At 40.2% G+C, this 14769-nt stretch overlaps 2 protein-coding genes across 6 annotated transcripts in view; one reads left to right on the forward strand and one right to left on the reverse strand.

Moving 5' to 3' along the window:
- Positions 1-14769, reverse strand: part of KBTBD12 (kelch repeat and BTB domain containing 12) — a 41656-nt gene that overhangs the window by 26361 nt on the left and 526 nt on the right. The window contains exons 1-4 of one of the 2 annotated variants that reach the window (XM_027700891.1): positions 12347-12638; positions 5758-6892; positions 4526-4796; positions 1264-1414 (exon numbers count right to left, since the gene is read on the reverse strand). In XM_027700891.1, the coding sequence (XP_027556692.1) occupies positions 1264-1414; positions 4526-4796; positions 5758-6827 (1492 nt within the window). In that variant the 5' untranslated portion in view covers positions 6828-6892; positions 12347-12638. Of the gene's footprint in view, positions 1-1263; positions 1415-4525; positions 4797-5757; positions 6893-12346; positions 12639-14769 lie in introns of those variants that run through there. The other variant, XM_027700890.1, reaches the window with a different exon arrangement.
- Positions 1-14769, forward strand: part of MGLL (monoglyceride lipase) — a 108729-nt gene that overhangs the window by 14243 nt on the left and 79717 nt on the right. The window lies entirely within an intron of this gene.

Genomic DNA, 14769 nt, shown 5'->3' on the forward strand with positions numbered 1-14769 from the left:
TACATGCAGGGAACAAGCTCTGCTTTATCCACATTATATAACAACCCAGACAAAAACAGAACACCCCGATGCAGGAGGTGTATTATGTTGATAAGACTGTATTTTTGTGTTCACTTTGATAAGCTTGTAAGCAGGAATAGTTTGAAGTAGAAGGGATTGAAATGTCCCAAGATACCGATGCGATTGGTGCCTTCTTCATGAGACCATGGGAGCATGGAAGGGTGTGAATCACTCACAGCCCACTTGTGGATTACTTGACTGTATGAGTTTTTCCCTCACTTCTCCAAGAACTTTCCAGTCACACATCTACCTATAATCCTTCTCTCTGTTACTTGGACACCTCTCTGACTCCTATTTCCCTTCTAAGATGCCCCTTTTAACTTTTTCCCAATATCTGCAATGCCTTTCTTCTATATCTGCCTTTCCCTGGCTTACATCTTCATTTTCTCTTCAGAAAAATCCCTTGCTTGCCACCTTCTGAGCTGTTTGCCAGTGTTCAGAAACAGGTGATGTTCTCTCTGTTAGCTTGTACATAGGCTGGGATGGGACCATGAATAATGGTCTTTGGGAAAAGGATCCTTTTATGGATTTACTGCAGAACTGAGGAACATGGGTGGGAATCATTTGGGACAAAAGATTTTAGGGTAGGAGATTATTGACCTTTTTCACACAAATCAAGACTTTTGGTCAAAATTCTGTTTTGAAACAAAAAAAATTGTAAAGATTCAGTCAAAAAATGACAAAATGAGAGATTTAAGTTTTCAAGGAATGCACTGCGTTGAGGTGGGTGGAGAAGAAAGATTCATTGAGTTTTACCAGGATATAGAAATAATGTTGTTTTTGACTTGGAGATCGAAATTTTCTTTATCCTTATGCCATTGTTTCATGGTGCTGGGTATGTTCCTTAGCTGTTCAGCGCTCACTTGTGAAATGGTCCTTACAAGGCTTCTCTACTCACCTTTTAAAATTCATTACTATTTGTAACACACACTGATACCCTAAAGAAAAGTAGCTTAAAAAGTGAAGTATCTTTGTTTCATTAATCCAGAACACTAAACATTCACTTAATTTAATCTACCTAAATCAAGGAAGGAAGAAATAATGAGGGGAACAGACAACTTTAGAAAAATACCACCCATTTAGTCCAGCGTACTTTGTCCTACAGTGCATAACAAAGGGTGAGATATTTCACTTCACAGAGGCAAACTGCTGGAAAGAAGAAAAAGTCATGGTACTATCTGTTAAAAATCTGTTTCCTCTTACCCAAGACATAAATCTCCCCGCTGACTACGGCTGTGCTGAAGCGGTACTTTGAGTACTTCATTGGAGCTCCTTCCGTCCATTTGTCTTGGCCTGGGTCGTACCGAAACGTTCTGTTACTTAATCGATCCGGCTCATCGTCAGGCAGATCCATCTGTATGAAATATGACAGCCATATAATAATACAACATTTGGAGCCCTCTGCACATGCCTGCATGCAATTAATCACAGCAGACAGCTCGGCAGATAAATAGCATAAACACATCAATTATAGCCGCAGGGGATTGTACTCCCCAGGGCTTAACAGCACCCGTGGCTTGTGGCTGGGAGTCCGCTGTAGAAGGCAAAGGAATAAGTGGGCATCTATATTCTGCAGCAATAAAGCTGAGGATTTGGGTAATAACAATTCATTCATGGTCCCAGCTCTGGAAGAACATACCCCTTTCACAAGGCTGCTGTACAGTCTTCATAATAATGAGGGAAAACCAGTCAATCTGTCTTTTTTTTTCTTGCTGAATGTTGAAATCCATTCCCACTGTTACTCAGACCATACCATGAGTCTCAGTGAGGTACTTTCCTGGCCTTTCTCAGGCCTATATAGACACATAACTTATTCTAATAAACACTTGCATGTTTATTTAGTCAGTCTAATCACAGTAATGTTGTTCAACTGCTGTAACTTTGATGGTTTTCATAATAAGCTCCTAACCCCCTGCAATATCTTTGCTGCCATAATACTCCTTTTATACTCACTCCTACTCCTCTTGTTCTCTCTAATCTTCTTCCCCCTTCTCTGCCTGTCTCATATGATGCAGGGAACTCAGATTATATTTTCTGGGTACAACACCCTTGAATGTAAGCTGTGGGATGTGGGGGGAGGATCCAGAAATATTTTGGGCTGAAAGTTTTCACATAGAGAGAGTGAGAAGGAGAGAACTACTTTGCTTGCTTGTGATGGTGTTATATGTGTTCCTGATTTTCTTCTTATTTTTCTTTCCTAAAAGACCTTTCCAACACTAATGCCATGGACAAGATAGTAGCAGGCAAACTACAAAGTAAATATATAGCCCTTTGGTTACTCTCTGTAAGTGCCCAGGGCATGTTCATTCTCTGTGGTAAGTGTAAAACACTAATTTATTCACTGAGAGGGGGGTAAGTTGTGTATTTTCCACACAGACTAAGCATATACTTAGGAGCAGGCACCATTTGACATGCTGTAAATTCATGTCCAACCTCATTTTTTGTGGTAACACTTGCCTCAGAGTGCACCCTGTGCTCTTTATGCACAGAAAACATAACTTTCAGCAGCCCTTCTCTGTGTCTGAAGGGTCTGGAACCTTCCTCTCAGCCTCACCAAATGCTTCCTTCTGCTTTAACAGCCCCCAGTTACCAAGACTGGAGTTGCTTGGGTTTCTAACTCTGCTGGCACCAGTGAGGGCAGACCAAAGCTGAGCAGAGCAGTGCTAATGTGAGCCGAGTCCTTGCCCTCCTAAGCTGTCATTTGATGTCCTGGCTTGACTTTGTCTTGTCTTGTTTCAATTACAAAGCCTGAAAGGGAAGGGAACATGTATTTATCTCTGTCCTGTAATGGACACGTGCACTCAGGGCACTCTGTCAATGCTGCATCCTTAGTGTTTGTTCAGGATCGACAGAACATTCAGTGCTGTTCAAGCAGAGGGACAACCCCTGCCTTGGAGAGCTCATTTGCTTTCCCAGTGCAGCTGTGGTATCCCCACATATACAATTGCTGCATCTGACAGGAGGAAGATCTATAGTACCAGAAGATTTCAGCACTCTGCAGTGCTGGTCCTAAAGCACTTTTTTGAGAGCTTGAGCTAATTTATTCTGATTTGTTCTGGTACACCCTAATCTTGCAAAGCTGTGGGTTTTAATCAATTACTGTTAATTTGCTCATCTCAAACCTATTTATATATAAACTCAGACTCCCATGCATTGTTACTGATAGTACATGTAGGCAGGTATCCAATTTAGGTGGTTTTTTTAAACCATTCTTGGCTCCATATTCCTGACTTGTGCTTGTAAGCCACTTTCCCCTCTCACAATCTGTTCTGGAAAAAAGCTTAACAGAGCTGGTTGTCTGACTTCAACACCTATCTTTGTTATATGACATATCTTTCAGTTCAAGTTTTTTTTTTTACAGACAGACTACTTCTACATTAAGTGTTTTCATATTTTAATTCTTTAAATAGTGAGATACCCTTGCTCAGTTGCTTCTGTATCAGAAATATTCTCTGATCTTTCTGTTGTCTCCCTGGGGACTCCTGCACTCAAAATATCCAAAGAGATGGAATTCTTGTTAGCTGAATGCATCTCCCTTTTAAATACTTTAATTTATTTCAAGAGGGGACAATCCATTGAATTGTGATGACAGTCTGAACATATTGCTGTCAGCAACGAGGATTACAGATGCTCCACTTCATTGTCAAGTAACTGTGGGACCTTATCCTGAACTCTCAAATTTAAACTGCACCGAGCAGTAACTAAAAATGGACTATGCTCTTAAAAAAGATCTTTTGCATTGGGAGCAACTGGAGAGAGCATGCACTGCTCCTGACATCCATCTTCCTTGTAGCGTAGTTCTGTATATTCCCTGTACTACCAAACATGTTACCTGTGGCCCTGCAGAAAATTCCTGTAAAAACTTTACATGGCCAAGCAATACAACTGAAACAAATTAATGGCTTGGTTAAAGGACTCTGTTTTCCAGAGAATGCTTTGACTTTTCATTTAAAATGTAATATAATTAAAATCGAATAAATTAACTTTAGTTAACCAAGAAAGCTTCCTGAGAAATTGAGGTGAACTTTAAATGTCATATATAAATCTGCCCCTGAAGTGTGCCCGTGTACATGCTTTTTGAAGACAGGTCACAGTTAAAGGTGCCTGTATAATTAAATACCATTATTTATGATTTCTGGAAAAATTAAGAAGATGGTAAATAAGGAATACAAAGGCTGGAACCCATGATGACACAGGAAATGTATTTTAAACTCTTGCTCACTGTGCACATCTCTATAAATAAAGAACTGCCCCTCCTGAAGTTGGTATTTACATCAAGGATGTCACAGATGGATATTGTTCTTCCTCACCCTGTTTGGTTTTCCTACAAAAGACCAGAGGAATGTGAGCAATTTATTCTTCTGTTATCACTGATGTGCTTTTCCCATGCAAGAAGCACTGTAAAATTACACAACGCTGCTTGTTAGTGCACAAACCAAACACAGTAACAGGCACATTTCTCAACCTGTGGTGTCCATCCACCCAGCACGTACAGCTTGTTCTTCACTGTCACCACCACATGGCATGCCAATGGTATTGGAAGAGGTGCCGTGCCTCTCCAGGTGCCTTGCTCCATGGAATACTTCTCCACACAGTTTGTGACCAGATACTGATTTTTCACTTTCATTTGCCCTCCTATTACATAGAGGTCGTTGTGGACAGTGCCCAGTGCGTAGAGCTCACGGAGCTGAGCGGTGCACAGGCTGTGCCAAAACTGGTTTCCTCGCTGGTGGTATCTGTAGGAAAATCCAGAGTTGTAAATGCCCTGGTTCACCCAAGTCCCATCAGCTTGTTTGGAAGCATTACCCCCTTAATCATCAATGTTTGCTCAGACAATATTACAATGGCAAGAGGAGCTTTCTCCTTCACAGAGAAGTTATAAAATTGAGCCCAATGTTAGCAAGATCAAGCATTTTTAGTGTGAGGAATTCTAGGTGTCCTTTGAAAGATATTTGACCATAAGTAAGGTAAGAAGCCCCTTATTTCTGCGTGTGGTGCTCAATCACAGTTTCCACTGAAGTTAGTGGGAAGAGAGAGAGCTCAACTCTGCAGAAAATAGGGCTACTTTAGCTGACTCATTATGGATTGATTTTCTTAAATTTAGGCATTTGTATTTGAAAATGCTGCCACCATTTTAAAGTTTTATCTTTAATCCACAAAATATCTGTTTTTCTTTAAAATAGATGCATCTGAAAAAGACATGAGTAAGAACAGAATGAGGGTTTAGAGATATCAATCATTATCTTTAATCTATGAAGTGCTATCATCAACATTAACAGAGAATTAAGTTTTCTCTGTCTTGCTGGACTCAATGGGTCATTTGCTTGCCTCATTTCCCCCTGCCAGTGACCTAGAAAAGAAGTATCCTTGGAAAATATTGAGATTTGAGTAAGGAGAATATAAAACCCACATGCATTGATCTAATCAAGCTTATTTAAACAGAGAGAGAAAGAGTAAATCCATAAGAATAAATTTTCCATCTTTCAGGAGAAAATGCATCACGATTTGGTTGTATGTATATAATTCAGTGACATGCAAATAAATTGTGACAGACTGATTAAGGTAATCAAAATCTCTGGGAAAAATAATTTCAAGGAAAGAACCTTTGTCTAATGGACTTTTTTTTTTGTCCCCAGAAACATTATTTAGATTTAAAATTTTTAAACAATCGGGGATTTTCTGACAGAGGGTACACACCTATAAATTTCAATGTTCCTGGTCTTTTGTCTAGACATTTTGACGGCACTTGCCTCTCCTGCCACAATGATATCATTTTTCTCCGTGACAACACCAGTACAAACACATCCTAAACCCTCTCCATACTTCGGAGAGGAAATGAAGTAAGTCTTCTGTGTTGCAGGAGCGTAACAAAAACTGGCATCAGCATAGCTACCATGTCTGGACCTTATACCAAGAGAATTGTTGCCGATGCAGAGCAAGAGATCAGTAGTTTCCATTCCATATCGCAGGCTGAGGGAAGGGTGGTTAGACAGTTTGATGGTTTTCAGTGCTTCCTCAAACATGTCATTGCATTCTGAATTGCACAGAATCATTGTGTTCCTTTTCCGGGCTTCCACAAGAAAGGAAGGGCTGATAAGTACCAGTCTCACTTGCTTGAGGAGCTCAATAAGGTGTTCTGAACGTGACTTTCTGCTGTGCTTGACCCATCTAATGACGAGGTCCAGAATGCTCTCCTCCCTGGAAATATTCAGATCGTCTGACTTTATGAGAGCCATCAGCTGCTGGAATTCGATCTCTAGTATTTCTTCCTGCAAGCTCACCTCAGCAAAATGCTGATACAAGTATTTCCGTGCTTGGTCACACAAATCTTCTGCCCCGATGTGGTTCGCAAAGTAGTAGATGCCCACACAGTTGGAAGCATCCATGTGGTCCATCATGTATTTCTGACACATGTTGCAAACATCCTCCATCTGCATGAAATACGCAGCCAGTGCGACAGTCTGCACGTTGTGATTCGTGAGGAGCAAATCCGCGCTGTACATGTAGTGGAGGATCGTGGACACGCTCTCTGCAGAGATGTCATACAGCACCACCTCTCTCTGCGTGCATTCAACCAAGCCACAGGTGAACATGGCTTTGAAATAGGGACTGAAGGCAGCCAGCACCACCTTATGGCAGGGGAATTTCTCACCCTCTGCCACGAGCACAACATCAATTATTTGTGTTGATTCCTTCATTCTCTTTACTTGTTCTAATAAAGTCAAGCTGTGGTGCTGCTTCCTTTTCTCCTCAGCCTTGCGATCCATGGTTGACCTTCAAACTTCCTCTCTTTAGATATCCTCAGAATTCAAGGTCTTCATCGGGAATGTTTCTAGAAATAGAAGCACAACACTGTCGAACAGGAACAAATTATTGGGCAAATGAATATTGCTGTTAATATCTAAAGATAGTCATTCTGTAGGGTGTGATATAAATCAGAAATGTACAAAAAGTATGTAAAATTATGGTGAGGTCTCAGGCTCAATATCTCCAAGAAAAAATACAAGAAAAATCAACACTTCTAATGACCTTCAGTATTCAATACCTAACCCCAAGTTTTGTGATTATTTAAAGACAATTATAGACTTCCCTTCAAAGCAGTCATTTTCAATCGCCTTCTCCCTCCTTTCTCTGTTGCTGATCCAGAGCCTGTTAAAACTGAGGGAAAGGTTTCCCCTGACTTTAATGAACTCCAGATCAGTCCATTAGTCCCTTGGCTATTCAAGTTTTGTCTCTTAGGCACCTGAGGGACATTAGTCCTTGCTTAGTGCTGAAAGTATCTTGTATTTCCAACAGGCCCTTGGGTGAGACTGCTGCAATGAGGCCTTCTCAGTGTTCACAGCATCTCTCAAACTAGGAGTTATGTCTAAGCAGAGATTTCAGAAGAGGGTTTGACAAGATTAAAAAAAAGGAAAAACATTAGACTTGTTTCTTTCACTATTTTTTGCAGTGATCTACACCTCTGCAAAGCAGGTGGGAAATAAATAGTACCACCCAGTTCCCTGGCACTTTACAGAGCCATAAGTGGATGTGTGGATATTTAATATTCTGCCTTACAGCAGACTTGGGTACCAGTTTGCAGAACAGTTTTGATGCAAAAGCCCTGTACTTACAGCCTTGCAAAGCAGTCAGGAAGCTGCTGCCTCACTTTACCAATGGATTTGTCTGTGTCCCATCACTCCCCACTTCACCAATAGCTTCTCCCCAGGCTCCAAGCTGAGAGAGCCAAGACTGGTTCAGGCAGAGACAGCTTTCAGCCCCAAAGGATGGTGGCAAATAGGCAGGAAGCAACTCGGTCCCATTGGCCAGATTCCTTACTCTTTCACACCAAAGCATAGGTCACTGGTTTCTACAGAGTTGATACTGGTTTCCTTTGGGATAAATAAAGGGTCAATAAATAGGGTCCAGATTTTGAGCTGTAATCCTGCTTCTCAGTGGGATGTTTATGTGCTGCAGATTCACAGAGTTGTGGTTCCACTTACTGCAAGCTCAAAGGAGATTTTTAATTAAATTGTAATTATTCACGTACTCCCCCCAGTTTTATTTATGGGGAAAAAATAAGGAATTCCATGGTCCCTTTTCTGTTTGTTTTTTGGTGTTTGGGGGTTTTTTTTGAGTGGGGGATCCTGTAGTGAACCTCTTTGCCTTTCAGATCAGCAAGCTGCAGAATGTGAGGTACAGTGGTAGAGGTTCAGTGGGAGAATGACATTTACCCATCACTTGAGAGATACCAGTCCTTAGCACAGTTTTTGCCTCTACTGTGGTCATGAGACAGTTCTGTTTTGGAAATGCATTAAGGACTCTTGTCATGAATCACCAATACTCGAACAAATCCTAAAGCTGTGGCATAGTTGTGTTTGAAACACATTGTAAACATGATATGAAGTGCTTAATGAGACCGTTGAAATGAATAACATTCCTCACCAGCTTAAATATTTGCAGGATCAGGGGCTCATATGGCAGATTGAACTGGTTTTCTCAAATCCTGGCAGCACAAAGAGAAGTCTTAGTTTCATCAAAGAAATATGTATCGACATAAAAAATAAGCATATGAAATTCTTTGAAATCCATCTAAATGTATTTTTAAAAACAGTTCAGATTTCTCTACAGATTTAGATGGATGGGTTTTTAAAAATATTATAGTTATTTCCCAGGTGAAACGGAAATCTACATATCATCAAATTCAAACCTACTCTTTTAGCTGTTCAGTTGGGTTTGGAAGTAGTCATCATTCTGCAAATTACATAGATTCCTCATTTTGAGTGCTAAATTAAAAGCCAAGTATACTTGAAGACTAGCATTTCCTTGATTTTACCAATTCTTTCCATATTCCAAATCTGGAACTAGAAGCAACAAATCTGAGAAATGAATCTGAGTTATTACCAGATTTTAAAAATGGATTTGGAAGACAAAACATTAACTTTATAGTCTGGATGTGGGCCAAGCTCTGATCTCTTCTTATGGCACTTTTAAAAACCAATCAAAGACAGGAAGTTGTGTACAAAAATACAGCGATGGTATTTTGAAATCTAGATTTCTTTTTTCTTTTTTTTTCCCCTGGCTCTATTGAAATTAAATATTGCATGTGAGAAAATACAGGTCTTAATCCTGCATCAACTGCCTCTGGAGAAATCTTTACAGTCAGAAGAAGTCTTTTATGAGATAGAAAATGTTCTTTTTTAAATCCTACATGATAATTAGATGTTTATTGTTTTCCCTTTGTGCTATTTTATCACCTTACAGTATTTGATCTTCACCGCATTTTGATAAAGGAACCATACTATATCTCAAAGATCATAGGCACAGACACCTTAAAGAAGATGAGTTGTAGTGCCTTGAAACAGGTTGTTCACTCTCCAACTGTAAGGAAGTGCTAGTAACTACCAACAAGTCCCCAATTCTGTTTTGCAATCTGACTAATCAGGACTTTTCCTCCAAAATGATCAACTTTTCTCCTTTCTCTTTTGCGATGTCAGATCATCACACATCCCCCAGCTTTTCCATAATGGTCAAAATGTGCATTTCTAATGTGAAGAACAAGTGAGATGATTAATCACCGTCATCTTTCCCAGACTTTTGTGCAGATCAGGAAGAAGCTGTGTGTAGAACTGAGTTATGATTTCATTTCCTTTGCTGGTCACCTCTAAGGTTTTTTTTCCCTGTTAATTTAGCTTTCTTAAGAGCAACACTTTGTCTTTGATTACACTGTTCATCGGATTTGTGAATTTTAAGTGTTCATACCAGTGATTAGCATATCTGGCACAACATGCTCGCAGCCGTTTTCTCCTCTCTTTCATCAGTAAGACATTAGCAATAGGGATCTTGAGGCATAGTGTAGCTCATGCCATTTATGTACTACTTTAGGTACTAATTATCTGATGGATAGGTCCTACACCCACTACCCAGGCAATGAAGGCACTGCCCATCTGCACCCAGGGCGGGTGGGCTCCTCAGCTGCCCACAAAGCTGCTGGGTTGGCTCTGGGCATCGCCCCCAGGAGCAGCAGCAGAACTATGTACAGCCTGGGAATGGTAGATGGTGAGGCTCCTCTTCTCCTGGAATTGGTCCATATTCAACCATCACCTCATCCTTGGGCAGAATTCTGCAAGGAGGGTCCACCTTGCAGGCAGGATTGCCTGCAACCCTCCAACCCATCTTCACCCACCTCATTAAGCTCTGCAGAGCAATGCTGCTTCCCCAGGCAGAGCTATAGGAAAAGTGTGGTTACCTCACGCTTTCAAGAAGACAGTATTTGCCTTTCCTTGTCAGAATGCACCTTCTTCATCTCTGTGCTTTGATAGCACAGCAAGCTCCTGACTGAACTGTACTCAATAAAATCATACTTTTGACTTGTATGTAAGTCTACTTTCTCCATCCGACAGCTGAGGAAACTGAAGTTAAAAGGTTAAAAAGAAAACAGGACTAAAACCCAGGGGTGAAATCCTTCCATTAACTTCAGAAATTCATCCCTGTACATTAGCTGCAAACTTGTCACTTCCCTCCTGGCTTTTAGCAGTGTTTAGGTGAGGTCACTGGAAGAATATTAATATTCTCCTTCATATCACTGGAAAGACTATTAAAGGGTAATAATGAAACAGTGCTGCTTTGCTTTCCCTCTGGGTTACAGAGGGGAAAAGATGGTATATTGATATTAAAAGAAAGGATAAATGTGATACAAATATAATTTCCAGTGAGAGACTGCTCTGAGATTGTGCCAGAGGCTGGGTTGTCATTATAAAACCTCCAGCACAAGGTTCAAATCCTTTGTAATGTCACCAGGAGCTGAAATCAGAGTTACTGCCTTATTCAGAGTTTTGGGATATTTTTTCTTCTACTGTGAAAAATGGATTCAGGTGCAAATTTTCATTGGATGTTACTTTATTTCAGAGCCAGGCTATTAATTTTCCTCCAGTTCTGGCTGCTACTTTAATTTTTTTATCAACTGTTTTGTTAGTCTAATTTCACTTTTTCTTTTTTGCCTTTGTGCCATGGAAGAGCCATATATAATTTTATGCAGGAGCTCCAGCATACGCTTTGCAAGGCAGTAGGGTGCTGCATGAGCAGTTTAAAACATAAATAAGCACACTGCTGTGAGCTCAGCTCTACAGCTTTTATGAGGCTATCAAACTATAAATAAATGCTGTCCTCGATTCTCAGTTACATTGCAGCCTCTTTGAACTGCCCCAGCACAAAGGCACTGTAAACCAGATGGAAGTATCTCATCAGGAATTTCTCTCAACCTCTGGAAAAAAAAAGCTACCTAGTAATTAGAGACATTATTTTGTCTGTATTTTTGTCTGGGACAAAGGTTTTTCTTGTATTTTCCCAAGGAATCTCCTCTTTCCGTGCCGTGGTGGGAGGGTGGGAGCTGCAGGACCTGGCCCGGCAGAGGTCACAGCACCCAGCGTGGGGGGCACCTCCTGCATCCTCCTCTTCCTCCTCTGCTTTTTTTTTCTTTTTTTGTTTTCCTTTGCCTTAATGAGGCTGCCCTGCCTTCAGCCTGCCTCCCTTCAGGTGCTGAAAGGATCAGAGTTCAGTCACATCAAAGAACCGGTGCCTCTGCCTATGAATTATTTGTGCTTCCTTTGTTATCAGTAAGCTGAGAAGCAAATCTGTTAATTGTATGCATTATGACATTTGGCTGACAGCCACAGTAAGGCAGAAATCAGTACCCAGATGATAATAATGTTATAATCTCAGGGTTTAATTATAAAAGCCGTGCTGGCATTTAAGATCAAGATTTTAAACCGTGCAAAAGATCCCGCAGTGCTCTAAAAGGGCAAATAATAATGCTAATCTTGATACAAGGAAAAAGTATAATAAGAATAAGATATAAAAAGGAAGCTTGGGGGAATTATAGATGTTCCTGTGTCTATAGGATAACAGGAATTATTCTCTTAATTCTGATACTTGGAAAGATGCCAGAAGAAATTATTATGTGATTGAATTATAAGGATTTAGAGGGTAACAAGGTGATAAAAGCAGTTATAACACCTATTTATCAAGAACAAATTGTGTCAATCCACTCTAATTTTTTAATTTTTTTCAGGAATAATAAGGGATAAATTAGATACTTTATCTTGAGTTACTGATATGGTCCTATGTGGTAATATTGCAAACAAATTGTGATGAAATCAACAGACTAAATCAACATCAGTTGGGTGCCCAACTGGTTGAAAAAGCAGATTCAAAGAATAGTTATTGGTGGTCAGACTGGGAAGCACCTCTAGCCTGTGGCTGGAGATCTGTGCTGAAAACGTCACTCACAGTTTCAGGGAACACTTACCTTCATGTTTTGATTCAGATATTATTTCTTGAATCAATTTCATCCATTCTGTCCAGAAAAAATACACAGACTTGTGGCAGAGCATTAAGTGAGAGGATTCTTTTTAAGAAATTTATGTTTATATGAGCATACAGGTAAGTGTCTCTTAAAAATGGTTCTCTGTGACAATTAGACATGTAGTGCTTGGACGTGTTTCAAGTATCACCATAGCTACGAGCAGCCTCAGCACCTTTCCTGAAGTTTTGCATATTCTTCCAGCTGCCACTTACTTGGGGATTTAGGATTATCAGACTTCCAAAGGCTTCTAATTAAGTTAAAAGTCCAGCTCCTACTTAAGCTCACTGTGCAATTTAGGGACTGAAGTGTCTGTATCACTTTTAAAGGTAAAACTTCAGCCTTAAGTAGTTTAGGCAATCTTAAAAGGTTTGCCAGATGATAGAATCTCCTTCCATAAAAGTCAGATAAAGAACCCTCTTTGCTCAGCCCTCTCAGTCTCCCAGGATCAGCCCCATAGCAGGTACAGTTCCGGTGATCTGAACTGATTCATTGCTGCCAGGGAAGGAGGAATTTTGAGGTTTTGAATCTGTGAACACTTCAAATCAATTTATGTAATTGGCCTACATAAGATAAAAGTTTAAATATCCTTCTGAGAGAGACTTTAACTATTTTTCTCCCTCCGTCCCTGTGGCACCTTGTTTATTTTCACATGCCATCTGATACTGAGGAGCCTGAGTCAAGGTATCTGAGGTCTCACTATATCCAAGCATGGCCAGGTCCTACTGGGATGTGCTGCTAGGCAGGTTCATGGGAGCTTTCTTAGCCAGGTACAGGCTGCGATATAAAAGGAGACTCTCAGTGCAGAAAGACAGGCTGCTGACCTGCAGGCTGCTCCTGTAGATGTAGGCTCCTGTAGCTGTGGCAGTGCTGTGTTCCCCTCTGTGCATCCCACTGCCAGCAGAGCCTGCAGTTGTCTCCACTCAGACTGCTACAGACACAGCCTGGCCTTCCTGCAGCAGCTTTGTTCATTTTCTTTCTCATTTCATGGCTCTTAATTTAAAATAACAATAAAATGGGACTCGACAAGACTCTCTGGGCTAGGAGAAACTTGGCACCTAACAGGGAGATTTTTGAAGCAGTCTGCAAAGCTCTAGAAACTGTGTTTGGGAGCATGATTGACCATCGGAGACCTGAAGATGCTTTGATCAGTTTTCAAAGCCTTTGGGTAGTTTCTGATTCCGGGAAGATTTGACAGTTTGAGCTCCGTTTACTGCCAAGACAGGGGCCTAGATGTGGGATTGGATTAATATTGATCATATCTCAGCAAATACCAGGCTTTTTTTTTTTAAACTGTTATAGATTCATGAAAAAAATCAAAGCAGCTGGAAATGAAAGACTTGTGGACCACCTTTTCAAATATGCCTTCACCTGACCTTAATTTTACTCTGATTCAAAGCTCAGTGAAGTCAGTCAAAAGAATCCCATGGTTTAAGTAGAAAATGGATGTAGCTCTGTTCACAAACAAATACCTATAAACAAAGCCCAGTCTGAGCCAATTATGTGCACTAATTGCATGAGAACAATAGAGGCTAAAGATGTACATACAGAGCCCATTTCTTTTATAGTTCACATATGTAGATCATTTTTCTTACAAATAAAAACTAATTGAAATCACAAAATGCTCATTTAGAGAAGGAGAATGCACAAGTTTTTTACACTGACAGATGCCAAGGAAAATGTATTTCTAAAATGCATTTCAGTAGCTCTTTAAGTAGCCTGGCAAAAGTCTTAGAGGTTTCTCTTTTTGCATTTCTCTAAATATACTGGAGACTTTAGGAAAGGCCCACTTTCTGGAACAGTTATATCATACAGTGTAAATTGCACTCTATCATAATTAAAAGAAACATAATTTATTAAGTTGGTGCAAACTAGGCTCTATTTGCATTTTTACAACAGAAAATATTGTGAACTCCTATTGCTAATATTTATATAACTCTGGAGCATGCATCCCTGTGGTGAGCAAATGCTAGTATGTAAAAACCTTAATATCCTCATCACTCAGCAGCAAAATTACAATAAAGGGCAGATTGTAAATCCTTATAACTTGACATCAGCATTCCATTAATTACTGTTTGAATCCAGACTTCCCCTTAAATTTCTCAAGTTTCAATTTCAATCTCTATCAAGCAAATATCTGGGTATGTCCATATTCACAGAAACAAAAATTCATGGCAACAACACCACCTCCAAAATGGCCCCTGCACTAACACATATATTCGATACCTGCTAAAACTGCAATCCCCACTGAACCCTCATGTTGGAAATGTTCAGCCCCTTGACAGGGATCAGTGCCAGGCACATAGAGACACCCTGATGGGAGAAGGAAGAATTTCTCCAAGCTTCCTTTCTGGAAGCAAGTCCAGATG

The sequence above is a fragment of the Neopelma chrysocephalum genome, unplaced genomic scaffold (assembly GCF_003984885.1).
Source record: "Neopelma chrysocephalum unplaced genomic scaffold, ASM398488v2 Primary Assembly neopelma1_147, whole genome shotgun sequence".
Lineage (NCBI taxonomy): Eukaryota > Metazoa > Chordata > Aves > Passeriformes > Pipridae > Neopelma > Neopelma chrysocephalum.